At 43.5% G+C, this 15,387-nt stretch overlaps 1 protein-coding gene across 4 annotated transcripts in view; it reads right to left on the reverse strand.

Annotated features, from left to right (window-relative positions):
• Nucleotides 1-15,387, reverse strand: part of PRKCQ (protein kinase C theta) — a 144,388-nt gene that overhangs the window by 21,825 nt on the left and 107,176 nt on the right. For all 4 annotated transcript variants that reach the window (XM_025395714.1, XM_025395715.1, XM_025395717.1 and 1 more), the window contains 3 exons: nucleotides 9,000-9,091; nucleotides 6,947-7,009; nucleotides 4,289-4,427 (listed from right to left, as the gene is read on the reverse strand). In XM_025395714.1, the coding sequence (XP_025251499.1) occupies nucleotides 4,289-4,427; nucleotides 6,947-7,009; nucleotides 9,000-9,091 (294 nt within the window). The remainder of the gene's footprint in view (nucleotides 1-4,288; nucleotides 4,428-6,946; nucleotides 7,010-8,999; nucleotides 9,092-15,387) is intronic.

Below are 15,387 nucleotides of genomic sequence, written 5' to 3' on the forward strand. Positions count from 1 at the left end.
GGACTCCTTGAGAATATTGAAGCCGGACAGAGGTGGGTCTGCACAGCACAGAGGAGAATCTGGAGACTTGGCTGGTCTGTGGCCTCTGGGGATGTGTATACCCAGGGGTGGCCCAGACCATCCCAGACATGACAAGAAAATTCGAACTTGCATTTATAATACATCCATTGAAAAAAATCTAAAATGAGGAAGAATTGAGGCTTCACAACTATCTACCATTTAGAGTGACACGGGTACCCTCATTGAGAAACTGAAACAGGAAGTGACGAATCCTGGGGGGAGGAGGGAGGCTGTATCTCAGAGGGAGCTCGGCGGTGGCTCGGCTTATCCATTTATTTTCCATGCATCGTAAATTGTGCTGTCGTTTTGGGTTCTGATTTTTTCTTTCTTTGAGAGAGAGTCTCGCTCTGTCACCCAGGCTGGAATGCAGTGGTGCAATCTCAGCTCACTGCAACCTCCACCTCACAGGTTCAAGCGATTCTCATGCCTCAGCCTCCTGAATAGATGGGATTACAAGCACCTGCAACCACGCCAGGCTAATTTTTGTATTTTTAGAAGAGACGGGGTTTCGCCATGTTGGTCAGGGGTTTCGCCATGTTGGCCAGGCTGGTCTTGAACTCGTGACCTCAGGTGATCCACCCGCCTCGGCCTCCCAAAGTGCTGGGATTACAGGCGCCTACCACCATGTCTGGCTAATTTTTGTATTTTTAGTAGAGATGGGGTTTTGCCATCTTGCCCAGGCTGGTCTTGAACTCCTGGGCTCAAGGGATCCACCCACCTCAGCCTCTCAAAGTGCTGGGATTACAGGTGTGAGCCATCACGCTCGGCCTGAGTGCTGTTTTAACTAAATAAATTTTTACAAAATGACAAGGCCTTATGAAGTTATCTGCAAAGAGGCTTGGGCTGAAGGTAACACTGCAATAGCAATGCAAACATAACATTTGGATGAAGCTAATTTTGCACTAAAATAATGCTTTCTTAAGCAGAACATGAGAAAATGGCAACACTGATGTTTTGATTTCTCCCAGGGCAAGCTCTCTGTCAGCCACATATGACGAAGCTAAAAACAATGATGTTTTAGCCAACAGAAGATTGGTTAAGAAAATGGAATATATCAAAAACACTGCTTTTAATTATGGACTTATATCTACTATTGTCAGTGACGTCCTTGCCTTAGTGCATATAATAATGTCTGTTTATAATTATACCTTCGGGAAGTGTATTTTCCAGCTATTATAACTGCTAAAACCCAGAATTGAAATAAACAAATCAGACCTTTCCATCCTAGAGTCCTAAAGTGTGAAACCAAGATTTTTTTCTTTTTTTTTTTTTTTTTTGAGACAGAGTCTTGCTCTGTCACCCAGGCTGCAGGGCAATGGCTCTGTCTTGGCTCACTGCAACCTCTACCTCCCGGGTTCAAATGATTCTCCTGCCTCAGCCTCCTGAGTAGCTGGGATTACAGGCGCCTGCCATCATGCCCAGCTATTTTTTTATTTTTGTATTTTTAGTGGAGACAGGGTTTCACCATGTTGGCCAGGCTGGTCTCAAATTCCTGACCTCGTGATCCACTCGCCTCGGCCTCCCAAAGTGCTGGGATTACAGGTGTGAGCCACTGCGCCTGGCCGAAACCAAGATTTTTAAAAAGTTATTTAATCTCATTATTTTAATGAAACATAGATATTTTTGTAGTATCAATGAATATAATACAATTTAGTTATTTTATACTATATATTAGTGTAATCTGATCATATTCCTTCTTAGGCATTGATAACACACAGACTCTCTTAGTTGGTGACAATGTATATGATTCATATACAAACAGACAGATCTTGGGGATGTTTTTCTAACTGATCAAAAGGCATGAACACATGTAAAGAGCATGCCCTGGTGATGGATGATAAGGGAGGAAAGCAGATGGAAGCGTGTCACCAAGAGGCAAGAGATGCTCAGTTCTGCACTGGGGTAACAGCAGTAAGGGCGGGGAGGACCTGGAGGTTTGCGGGGAGCTGGATCAAGGGGATTTGTTTGAACTTGGAGAAGGAATTAAGGGACAGTCCGAATTTAGTCACAAGTTTAGGAGAATGAATGGACGTGAGAGGGTCCAATTTTAGAAGGTCTTGGTGTTTGGGTGGATTTGAGGGGTAAGAAAGAATGGGGAAATTTGGATATTTCCTAGTTTTCTCTCTAGAAGACTGGATGGATGACATGTAATTCACCAAGAAAGAAAAAGAAGGAAAGAGGGAAGTAGGGAGCAAGTTCAACAGAGAGCGTTGTGGACCTACTGTCTTTGAAGGACTCATGCATTTACTTGGAGGTCTCAAGCAGGAAAGTGGACGTCGTGTCTGCGGTAGGAAGAAGTGCAGGTGGGCCATATTGACTCTAGAGCAAAGACCACGGTCATCAATGAAGTTGCTCATGGAGGATGTAGAGTAAGAAGAGAAGAGGACCAAGCACTGAATCACGTGGAGACAAGCATACGTGAAAGACAAGAAGGGAGTGAAGCTGCAGAGAGAAGCAAACTGTGGAAGCTGGATTCTGCAAGGAGCAGATGGAAATCGGGAAGAGGTTTGTCATGGAAAAGACCTGGCACCCAACATCTGTTGACAGGAATGCATCAGAGTAAGGCAGCCACACCAAGGTGTTGTAAGGTGAAGAGGAAAGAAATTGAAGTGGCTCAGGTGAGACTGAGGGAGTGACAAAGGAGACTGCTGCTGGCGATGGCAGTGAGGGTGGTCTGAGCGGAGTGCATGAGGGCATATTTCAGAATTATTATGAAGGGGAATTCAGTAATTGAGTTGAGTCTCTCCTCTCAGGTCCCCTTCACTCATGCTTTGATGAGCTTTGGTTTCACTTCAAAATGAAAATGGTTTATAGCATCAATACCTGTATCTGTGCCAACCTGAATGAAACACAGATTTCTATGATCAGAACGTTATTTAATCAATCAGCCTCACTCTGTGAGTTCAACAATGCCATGTAAGCTAAAAGCCATCATTCCTCATGGAACAGAGGCCAAGGCTAAATTCAAATTACATATCACCCAACCACAGGGCAAAGCTACATAGTTCTAGGACTCGCATGGCCATAACTCCTTTAGCAATGACAGGAACTTGCTGCTGAATCATTTAACCCAGGAAATCAGAGGTCTGCCAGAGTCTTTATCAAACAACCATCCCCAATCACACGTTTATTAGTTAGTTCATCCATTTACTCTTCTAGAAGGTATCTATTAGCACCTTAATGTGCCAAGACCTGCACTACATCCTTACATGTAAAAGTGAACAAGATCACACAAATCTACCCGCGAGAGAAAATGGCATAGAACCATGTACACTTTGGATGGATATCAATTTCCTGGCTTTGACATTGTACCACAGCTATGTGAGATGTGACCACTGGGGGAAACTGGATGAAGGGCACAGTCAGGAGACGTTTCTGGACTATGTTTTACAAATTCCTGTGAATCTACAATTATTTTGAAATGAAAATTTTTAAAAAGTGAATATGAAACTGTCCATGACTGCAGAGCAAACATCCAGTCATGCAGGGAGATTTGAAGATGAAAAAGCAACCAGGACAAGTGCTGTGCCGTGGGAAAGACCAAGTGGGAGGGGCGTCGGTAATCTCCCTGGGTGGGCAGCTGGGGAGGATTCTGCAAAAAGGGTAGAGGTGGGTTTAGTTGGATTGATAAATGCCTTCTGTACAAATGTCATTTCTCTGTGTGTTCAGGATGTGACAGCAATATCTTCTTCTTATTTGTTTTCTTAATGGGGGCAGGGGTGAGTTTTAACTTTCACACTCTTTCTCATTTAATGCTTGCAATAACACCATGACATCAGCATTATACTCATTTCACAGAAGAGGAAATGGAGGTCAGTGAGACTTTGGCAGTCACTCTGTGCTTACATCAGTGGTGGCTTAGAAACTCAGTCCAGGTCCTCTGACCCCACAGTTTCACCACTTGATTTGGGTGGATGCTTGTTTCCACCTGGGTCTTCACTAGCTGCTCCTTCTGGTAGGTCTGAGCAGAGTGAATATGTTTTAAGGCTGGGGGAAAGGAAATGCCAAACTCTGCAAGCCTTGGAGAGATGTGATTTGTAAAAGTAGCACTCCCCACAAAATAATGATAGAAACCCACATGCATGGTGACATTTATGAGATACTTAGGAAAACAGGTACAAATCTTGAACCAAGATACTTAAAACCTTCTGATTTTCAGGGATGAAAGAAGCAATGGCATGTGGCCAGGACATGCTGAGGTGGGAGCAGCCTGTCACAGCATTCCTACCTCCGGGGCGATATAGTCGGGTGTCCCGCAGAAGGTATTCGTCTTGGCATCTCCTAACATGTTCTCCTTGCACATTCCAAAATCCGCAATCTTGATATGTCCATCTTTGTCTAATAGGATGTTATCTAGCTTCAGGTCCCTGAAAAACAAAAACGAAGCAAATCTCACATTAATAAATATAATTTGGTTAACATAAAATTCCATAGGAGGCGAGGGAGTTTGTCTCATTGCAGCCTGAGAGGGGCTCACGAGAGGCACTTACATATGTATTCATTTGCACACCAAGTGGGGTGTAGACAAAGCGGATTCTGCAAGGGCCTGCTGGCTGCTGTGGATTCTTTCTTTGATTTACCAAGGGGTGCAGTTCAGTGTAAGGAGGACAGAGCACCGATACCCACTGGGGACCCTTGATCCCAGGACTTTCCTGAGGGTAATGATGAAGGAGGAAAGACCTAAAAAACATACTTACTGTATGCTATTTTCTACGTATTTGTTTGTTTCTTTGTGAATGATTTATACTGCACCTAATTCCAAGTCCAATTGATGAAGGTTGTTCCTAACTAATACGGAACCCCTTAGAACCAGAATCCATCCAATGCCAGAATGTCATGCCAACAAATTTCTGTGTCCTTGGAGAACCAGTATCCTCTTGAAAGAGCCCATTCCATTCTTAGGGAAATGTAACTGATAACATTTTTTTAAAAAAACAATTAACCGAACTTGGCTTCCCTGTGATGTCACCTATTGGTGCAAGGGGGCTTTCTATTGTTATCATGTGTGACACCCCAAATATTTGAAAAAAAATGACATCAAGTTTTCTCTTTTCTCACCAAGATCAGACTTCACTCCTCATGACGTGGTTTTCAGACCCTTTTGACCTTGTACCACAGCTGCGTGAGATGTGGCCACTGGGGGAAACTGGATGAAGGGCAAACATTCTGGCCTCTACCTTCCAAATATCTTGAATTTGTCAGTTTTCTTCTTGAAACGTAGTGCTCAGAATGAAGCCAGAATCCTCCAGAGAGAGAATCTGATTGGTGCAGGTTACAGTGGTGCCCAGAGCTCCGTTACCATCCTCTTGCCCTTTGCCACAGTGGACTAAGATCCTGCACCATATTTTTTCATAGTTTAATCACAATAATACCCAATATTGAGTTTATTGTAAACTAAAACCTTCAGGTGTTTTTTTTTTTTTTTTTTTTTTTTTCCTATACGAAGAAATGCCATTATCCCAGTTTCTTCTCATTCTGTACTCGTGAAATTGATTTTTTAAAGATAATTCACGTGCTTCCCTTGATTCAGTTTCCTCCCCCCCCCCCCCCCCCCCCCGCCAAGACAAGCTCTTTCCCTGTCATCCAGGCTGGAATGCAGTGGCACGATGTCAGTTCACTGCAGCCTCAACCTCTTGAGCTCAAGCAATCCCTCCACCTCAGACGCTTGACCACATGTGTGCCATCACAATGCCTGGCTAGTTTTTAAAATTTTTTGTAGAGACAAGGTCTCACTGTGTTGCCAAGGCTGATCATGAACTCCTGACCTTACGCAATCCTTCTGCCTCAGACTCTTAAAATGCTGGGATTACAGGTGTGAACCACCGCGCCTGGCCTGCTCTGAGGGATGTAGGTCAGTATGGGAAAGGTTCTGAAAGGCTGCCATGTGAAGCCAGCACTCCATGGGGGTGAGGAAGGAGTGCCAAGGAAGACCAGCGAGGACCCCTGGAGCCAGCTGGAGAGGGCAGAGAACCCAGAGGCCCAGGGTGTTCTGAGGCATGTCACACTTACACCCTACCGGGCATTAGGACCCAGGGGAGAACTTCAGAGTCCACAGCCTGGGCATGTATCTGCAAGCTTTATACTCAAAGAGGCTGCTTAAGAATACTTAGTTTCCAACCCCCCCACAAGCCTTTAGTTCTGTGACTCCAAATAGGGCAACCCTCACTTGACTGCACCCTCAGAAAATGGAGAGGTCCTTCCCCGTAAGTCAATTCTGCACTCTGTAAGCACCAAAGCTTCAATACTAATTATCTGGTCTCCAGCAGCTCAGCTATCCTCACCAGCTCCTTTCTTTTTTTTTTTCCTATTTTTCCTCCGAATCTGCAGTGAGTTGGAAATCTGACAGTAAGCTTGTAAAGGTTTGTATGTTAAATAAATGCTAACTACATTTTGAGAAAAGAAGTGAGGAGACTGAGGTACAATAGCGTCAATCTAAGAGCTTGGACAGAAGAACGTGAAATGATGTCATACAGCAGAGAAGGAGAAAATTCCATAAGCATTTCTAGGTGGCTCAAAGCTTTAGACAAGCAAAAATAAGAGGTGTGAAGGGGACAAAAGAGAAAGAAACCATAAGATAAGATAACAAAGAGAAAACAGGGGAGTGAAAACGGGAGAAGGAAGGTGAAAGTAGGAATTCAAGTGAGAACCAGCGTGAAGGACAGAATGAGCTCAGCACTCTCCTGCTTTGGTGACTGGAATGCCTTCCTTGGTTGTGAGTAAGTCATTCTCGGTTGTAAGTCATCGTCTGTGTAATCACGGTGGGCAGGAGGCCTATGTGTGGAGCTTCCTCCCACGAAATCACACGGGCTCTCTCACAGCACTCGGTGCGATGATTAAATTAACTGAGCCAATATCTTAGCATTTGTTTCCACAAAGCAAAATTTACCTGTAGACGATTCCTTTGGAATGAAGGAACTGCAGACCAAGAATGATTTCAGCAGCATAAAACCTGGGGGAAAGAGAACCAAGGTTCAACATGAATGTAGTCACGGAACACAATAAAATCCCCAAACCCAGACTGACCTTTCTATGACATGCTGTGTACGGCTAAACGGCAGTACACACATAACTGTTTTTAATCCTAACAAGGAAGATGTTGTCCATTCATTCTCCACACAAGAAAGTGGAGGCTCAGACACCTCCAGCCTCAGTCCTAACAGCGTAAAACAGAGCTGGCATCTTAAGTGAGTCCTGCCTGTATCTAGTACTTGTTCTTATCTTTTAAACAACAATGCTCATATTGTCATTTTTTTTTTGTTTTTGCTATTGCGAATAAAACATACACAGACATTAAAAGTAATAGTATAGACCAGGCACGATGGCTCACGCCTGTAATCCTAGCACTTTGGGAGGCCCAAGCAGGTGGATCACTTGAGGTCAGGAGTTCAAGACCAGCCTGGGCAACATGATGAAACGCTGTCTCTAGTAAAAATACAAAAATTAGCAGGGCATGGTGTTGGGTGCCTGTAATCCCATCTACTCAGGAAGCTGAGGCTTGATAATCACTTGAACCTGGGAGGTAGAGGTTACAGGGAACTGAGATCACACCATTGTACTCCAGCCTGGGTGACAGAGCAAGACTCTGACTCACAAAAAAAAGAAACAAAAACAAAACAAAACAAAACAAAAAAAGAAAAGAAAAAGTAATACTATAGATAATTGGCAAATAATTTCTCCTTTTGTTTTAAACTCTGGTTGGCACCCATAGACCTGTGTGCACCATTCTGAATAGAACTGGCTGGTTTATTTTCATACTGAGAACCTTTAGCCTGGGCTACACTTACAGCCCATGAGGTGGAAAAGAGGATATTAGCAGAGGCAAGATGATAAGTTACTCTTTATCTTCAATGGTGACAAGCTTAAAGGAAATGAGTTTTTACCCCATCACTGGTGGGATTAAGGTCGGATACAAGAGACAGCTTCCTGGAAGAGAAGTTTGCTGGATCTTATGGAAGAATGCAAATTTCTCCTTCCTGGAAGGCGTTTAGGACAGGATGGATAGCGTGGGTCCAGGCTGGCTGGAGATGACAGTGGACTAAATGAATCCTTTCTAGCATGAAAAGTGCCCGATGATTTCTCTGCTGCGGAAATCCAGTAAAATTACCTCTGGGTGCATTGCTGACGTTTCCCAGAGGCAACGATCTCAGCAGAGCGCTACCCACTAGATGTGATAAACAGCCTTTCCAGCCAGGGTTTTTATAGGAGCTGGCGGACCAAATCCATTTCTCAACCCACTTCAACCTAAACCACTCAAAGTGTTCGTGCAGATGGGAGGGAGGGATTACTGAGCGTTGAGCAAAGGAAGCTAGCCTGTACTCATCATCTTCCAACGAGTCCAGTGGCAGAGCTTTCTTTTACTTGCATGTCCCCGGGAGCAGGAAGTAGGACCCAAGGGCAACAGCATGGGGAGGAGGGGCAGTGAGTGCTGTGGACACAGGTGCAGTTCTACCAGGTACACACAGCCTGCCCCATCCCCATGTGTCTCAGGTTGCCTGGCACGAGGAAGGTGAAGCTTTGTTCTCAGAGTAAATGCTTCTTCCTGCTTCCTAAAGATTTATGCCTCCACATCAGGCTTTCCGTGAGAGGCCTCAGCTACAAGCTCCATCCCTGGGGACCACCCTTGAGGTCTGCGATCCATTTCACTGCTTCCTTTCCAAAGGGCACATATTTGCTTCTGTGCTCAGATTGGTTAGAAGCCTGATGAATCCGGAGGTTCCTTAAGAAACTAAGTAGTTAGTTTCAAATCACAGAGAAATGAAACTAAACTGACACGAATTTCAGTTTCACAACCTGGGAAAACTGTTGCCTTGCTTAATGTATTCCCGAGCGTTTCCCTGGCCCTGGGATTCAGGCACGCCAAGTGGGAAAAAAGAAAAAAACAATAATGTGGGAACTGACAAGAACAATGGAAAACTCCCAAACCCTGTAAAGGCTCTTACGTCGCTCTGGAAAGGTCGAACTTGTGGCAGCTTTGGATGTGGTACATTAAGTCCCCTCCGTTGAGGTACTCCATCACAAAAAAGAGGTTTTCCTGTGGAAAAAAAAGACAATCCCAACTTTTATTTCATTTTATTTTTATTTATTTTGTACGAGACAGGGTCTCACTCTGTCTCCCAGGCTGGAGTGCAGTGGCGCGATCTCGGTTCACTACAACCTCCGCCTCCCGGCTTCAAGCAATTTTCCCCGTCAGCCTCCCTAGTAGCTGGGACTACAGGCATGCGCCACCACGCCCAGCTAATTTTTGTATTTTTGGCAGAGATGGGGTTTCACCATGTTAGCCAGGCTGGTCTCGAACTCTTGACCTCAGGTGATCCACCCACCTCGGCCTCCCAAAGTGCTGGGATTACAGGCATGAGCCACCATACCCAGTCACAGTTCCAATTTCCAAAAGCAAATGAACAGTTTTCCAATTTTTAGGTCCTTAGAGAAAATACAACAAGGAAGACTACTTTTTAAATGGATTAGATCATTTCAGGGGAACCAATTCTGTCATGAAATCACTTATCAGAAGACTGTCAAAATCATTTAGCCAATCTATATTTTTGAACCCCAGGAAGCCTGGGGAATCTAGGTGGGATGCCATGTGACATCTAGATGCTTGCATGTTACAACCCGGCAGATAAGCTGGGGCACAAGGGAGAGTCCAGTTGACCTGCTGGCCAATGTGATGGTGCCAGGCACTCAGGGCACTTAGTATGTGCCGATCATGTACTCACCGGAAGTACAGGGTGCAGGGTGATAAGGAGAATGTGTTTTGGTCTCTGACTCCAAGGGTGGAGTTTGAAAACATTCATCCATTCAACACTCAGTAATTAGCTACTGAGCATATTCTACGGGCATGGCGTGGTGGGGAGTGGGCAGGGCATGCCAGCCATTCCTCCCTGGAGCTTGCAATCAAGTTTAACCTCATTTTTCTCCAGTCCCGACTTAACTCACGGCAGAGGCAAGCTACAGTTTATGACAGAGTTCTTCTGCCAGAGGACATGATGGTCTGGGTGGTCTTCAGGCTGTGATGAGCATATCAGAGGCAGCCAGGATTGCAACCAGCCTCAGCTCCTCAATGATGTGAGACAATGATTTTTTAAAAAATAAATGTATTTATAACACTTTAGAGCAACCTGATTTTTAAAGGGTTGTAATACGTCACAGAATCAGGAATCCATAAAGTGCGGGGACCTTTGGTGCGTCTGGGCATGAATTTGCACTCGAAATTCTCACCTGGGTGGTTTCTTAACGGAATTAACCTTTACATTTTGATGTGAACCCAACCAATGCCATGGGGCATAGGAGGTAATGGTAGAAACGTTGTTCTGGTCTGACAGTCAGACTCCTTGCCTGGTCGCCACAGAATGGGGAAACCAAGTATTGTGGCAATTACCACAATAATCCAGGTCAAGGTAAGTGTCCGTCTTTTTTCAATGTTAGTTTCTGATCTGATTTACTAATTCCATATATACTTAATGGGAGTCCACCCTTTTCTCTTCTGGATAGGCCCAAATTCCCAGCTGACATAAATCATGACTTAACACTGAGATTTCAAACCCAATTTGAGAGTCGTCACTGGTCTTGCCTGCACACACCCGCTTTCTCACGCTACCTCTTGCTCTCATCAGCACCATACAAAGAGCTTCTGTTCTAACCTCACCTTTTTACTCAAAACTATAATGGCCCTATACAAGCCACAAAGGTGGAATCTTCTTTCAAGTACTTAGGAGAGCAAAGCGTATGAAAGTGTAGAGCAAAACCATTTCTGACAGTGCTTGAGTGAACGGTTTCCTCTAAGTGTTTGGATGCTTACAAATTCCTCGAAAGGCTGACATTTCAGAATTTAACACTGTCGATTTAGACGTGGAGAAAGTGGTGGGAGGGGACTGGAGGCAACAGTTCAGCCCCACTCCCATGTATTCCACACACCTTCCCACGTGTTCTCAGCTCTAAATCAGACGCCACACTAGTGGTGAGCACTGGGAGGTTGAATAGGCCGTTAAAGTCTAAGAGATCACAGGGCACAGTCAGTGTTTACTACCATGAGGGTGAGAAGATGACTATGTTGCTAGTGATTGTTAATTAAACAGCAATGGAGATTTATAGCATGTTGGATGCCCCACATTTAATCCTCCCAAGAGAACTGCAGGCTCCACAATAAATCTGTCGAATATCTGTTTTGGTTCTAATCTTTATATTAAGCCACAGCATGGGAAAATTGCACTCTTTTTTGTCCTTTGTGATGGTATTTTGCATCAGTTTAACCCTCTGGCTTGGATGAATGCCTGGTCAAACGTGGGCTTCTTGAAGGGGAGCAGGGACGGTCCATGCCTGGAAGTCCAGCTTGGGTGATCCGGCCTGGAGGACCTGCTGTCTCTCCAGAGGATGCTCGTCTGTTTGGAAAGCCTGAGAATCGAGTCATCCGTGATATCTTGGGCCCACTCTGGGCCACAGAGATGGCTCTGTGATAAAATTAGCACAAATGTATGCACATACAAACTACACGGTCCTGAGGTTTGGATTTTGAGGATCACATTTTGAGGGATGGGTAAGCCTTTTAAAAGCTGAATCCAAAATGCCATCGTAAAAGGAAAATACAAATATAATAGACTCAAACTTTCATGAACAGCTGGGGAAGGAGTGCTCAGAGTTGAAGGCAACCCACAGCTAACCAGAACCTCTGCAGAACTGCAAGCAAAAAGAAGTGTCTGCCTGCTGGAAACACCCTGGGCTGGCGTAGATAGAACCAAACCAAGAAGAATGAGACTCAGAGTAATCGCAAAGAATGTGGGCATCATCCTTACTCAGCCCTGGGTTCAAAGCCCCTCTATTTGTAACTCTGGAGACGTGACTTAACCTCTCCTGAGCTTCATTTTATTTGTGAAATGGGGTAATACTAATCCTACCTCCTAGGGTTGCTGTGGGTATTCAGTAAAATAGTGTATGTGGAAATGAAGCTCTGCATTCGCCCTCCATGGGCAACTGATAACTGATGGCAGCTGTCCTTCTAGGAAATGATTTAAAAGCCAGGAAAGACAAAACCAAAACCAATCCAAAAACCAGCAAATACTTCCCAGAAGAAGCAAATGAACAGTTCTCTGACCGATGGCTCTTGAAAGAAAGAGGAAAACAGAGTTAGATTCCCTCCTGCTAGGCTGCCCTTTAGGTTGTGGCCACCTGCTGAGAGAGAGGATACAAAGCAGGCCTGAGAGAGAGAGAGAGAGAGAGAGAGAGAGAGAGAGATGGATGGTGGGAAGGGAGAGAAAATGTGGCCTGTGTTGGGTTAATTGTAAATGGCACTTACTAGTCTAGACCTCACATCTTTATGGCGGGTAATACATTAACTGAGGCAAATGATTCTTTCTGGTAGGTGAGAATTGAAGCTGTGATGGCACTGGGGGATGGGACTTGCCAAATGTGTCCCAGTCTTGCCGACTGTCAACAACTCCTGGCAAAGCATCTGTTGAATGGAGATTCTGGTCTGTGAGAAATGAGACTGTGGCTAATCAGCTGTATGATCAGGTAAATCCCACCATCCCAGGGCCTCGGTTTCCTCCTCTGAAAAATGAATCCTGTCCATGAAAATGAGTCACCATTACCTAGAGCTTTGTTGTGATTTCCAGACAACTGAAGGCAATAAACAATGTTGAGGTTCTGTAGATAGGCGGGTAATCAAAGCTGTATGACTCTTTTATGTTCGTGTTATTGATGCTTTAAAGAAATGGTATTTAAGTTGGGCGCAGAGGTGCATGCCCGTAATCTCAGCTACTCATGAAGCTGAGGCAGGAGGATCACTTGAGCCTAGGAGTCCAAAGCCAGCCTGGGCAACAGAGTGAGACCCTGTCTTAAAAAAAAAAAAATGATTAAATACAAGATCGAAGTGATAGATTTAACAAAATCAGTTGTATAATTCTCATAGGACTGCATTTACATACATGAATATCATTTGGAAGAGTTAAAGGTTCTAGAGCTGTCAAAATATAACACTACTTAAAACACAAGATAGTTCTTTAGAGGGAGGCATAGGACATTTTGTGAATATTCTAGAATTAGTAAAGGGTGAATTGTAAAAGTGGCCTCAAAAGTTATTTAATACAACCTAGCTTCTACACTGCTTTCTTCTTACAGTGATGACATTTTTCAAATGAGAGAATGAAAATAAAGACAACGGGAAAGTGTTTAGTCGTGATGACTATTCAACACAGCTAGTCAAATATTGAGTAAACAAGGAAACGGCTGCCAAATGTGCATATATTACAGGATGAATGACGGGTTTATAGCATTAAAGAAATTAACTAATGATTTTTATCAAACTAATAACAGTTAATTTTGTAAATGCACTGAGAACTTGGCAAATATCATGCAAATAAGGTCAGATGTATAGACTCCCTCTCCAGAAAAATAAGATGGGAAAAGAAGGAAAAGAATAATGATAGTCATTTTTTCGAGGTATCTTTTTTCTCCGAAGGCTAGTAAACCAACGTACTAAATTTTATGCAAGAGAATATTTGCAATTTCTGCAAAATAAGTAAAAGTAAGATAAAAATATTTATGACAAAACGTCTAAATTTACCATCACACCTTTCAAAGTATCATATGTTAAGCACATGTAACAAATGTTGTAACAGCGAAGACCACTGTATAAGAAGATGGAAACCAGAGATAGAATTCAACTCTACTTTGGGACATCTCCTATGACAGCCAATGGAAAGAGCTGGGAATTCTGATCTGAAGAAGAAAGAGGAGCTATCATTCATATTTAAAACTAAAGAATCCATGTAAAATATTTAGCCTTGTGCCTGGCATATGGCAAGCATTCCTTACATATTAACTTTATCATATATATTGCTATTATTTTATCACAGGGAAGAAAAGCATTAAGTTGCATTATAATCAGAACAAGGACAGCCCCAACCTTTGCAAGATTTGGAGTGAGTGTGCAAAGGGAGGCACCACACCATGGGTCCTCAGATTTAAGTGTTATTAATCAAGCTCACCAACAATTGAATTAAATATGCTTTACATTCCTATACATTCTCTCTGTCTCTCAGGAAATATAACTTCATAATGACCAAGAAGGCCAGTGACAAATTCAGGATCCCTCAAAATTCTGCACCTGTTAATTGGCCATATAGGGAAAGTCCCCTCCTGCCCCTTTCAAGGACAGAACCTGGGGAGATGTCTACACAGGCTTGAGGCTGGTTAGGTATGGAATTCTGAGGTCATGGGGAGTAGTTTAGGAACAGAGATGACCTCTTGGCTTCATAGGAAGGACTATAGTTTGAGAAAGGCCAAAGGGAGGATTCTAAGTGAGCAGCTGGGCAGAACCCCTCTTGCTCAGGTCTAAGGTTTAGGACATGGAACGAATAATTTTCCAATTAAATAAGTTGTGAGTTGGATTTGTGTTTAGGTATCTTGAAGTCTCAACTTTACTAATAATTTTGGATTGACCACAGAAAAGAGCACTCTACTGTGACCAGCTGGCTATCTTCTCTGGAGCTCCATTTCCTTTGCTGCAAAATGAGGGGATCTGACCTGATAACCTCTACCACCCCTCCCTACTCTAAAATTCTTGATCCATGGAGTCTGTCATTATAAGAAAAACAAAAGAACATAACAAATAATTAGTTGTTCTGAGCAACCAAGATGCATCTCAACAGGTGAATGGATAAATGGTGGTATATCCATACAATGGAATATTACTCAGCAATGAAAAATAAGCTCTCAAGCCATAGAAAGAAAAGAAAAACCCTTAAACACATATTCTTAAGTGAAAGAAGCCTATCTGAAAAGCCTACAACCTGAATAGCCTCCCTCTTGTCTGGTTTCTCCATCTCTGGCTCAAGCATTTCCCTTGATTCTCTCTCAAAACAAACAAACAAAAACAACAATGACAACAACAACAACAAAAAGACAAAACAAAGGGAGGGATCGTAGATTCACAGAGGACAGGCACTTTCCTGCGGCACTTTGTTGAGGGAGATGTCAAATGCTCATGTCTTCTGGGAAGCTGGTGACAATACTTTTGGGACTTCATGAGAACAGCTGACAAAGGAATGGACAGACAATACGGGCCATGAGCCTGGAAGAATATTACAGAGTCGCAGCAAGATGAGAACAGTTCTGTGAGCTTAGAAAGCGGGCATGTAGGAAAGATGCGGCATTTGAGAGGCACTGAGTGAGTGTCTTATTCTTTCAGTCCAAGAATTCTTGAATATGTGTTCACTCATTGCCGATTATCTCTTGTGTATTTGGATGAGAAAACCTTAAGCAAACATTGTGAGTGCAACATTAATTTCCCATAAATTACTGTGTGAAAATAAATAACATTTAAAAGCTGTT

Source organism: Theropithecus gelada, chromosome 9, assembly GCF_003255815.1.
Source record: "Theropithecus gelada isolate Dixy chromosome 9, Tgel_1.0, whole genome shotgun sequence".
NCBI classification, from domain to species: Eukaryota; Metazoa; Chordata; class Mammalia; order Primates; family Cercopithecidae; genus Theropithecus; species Theropithecus gelada.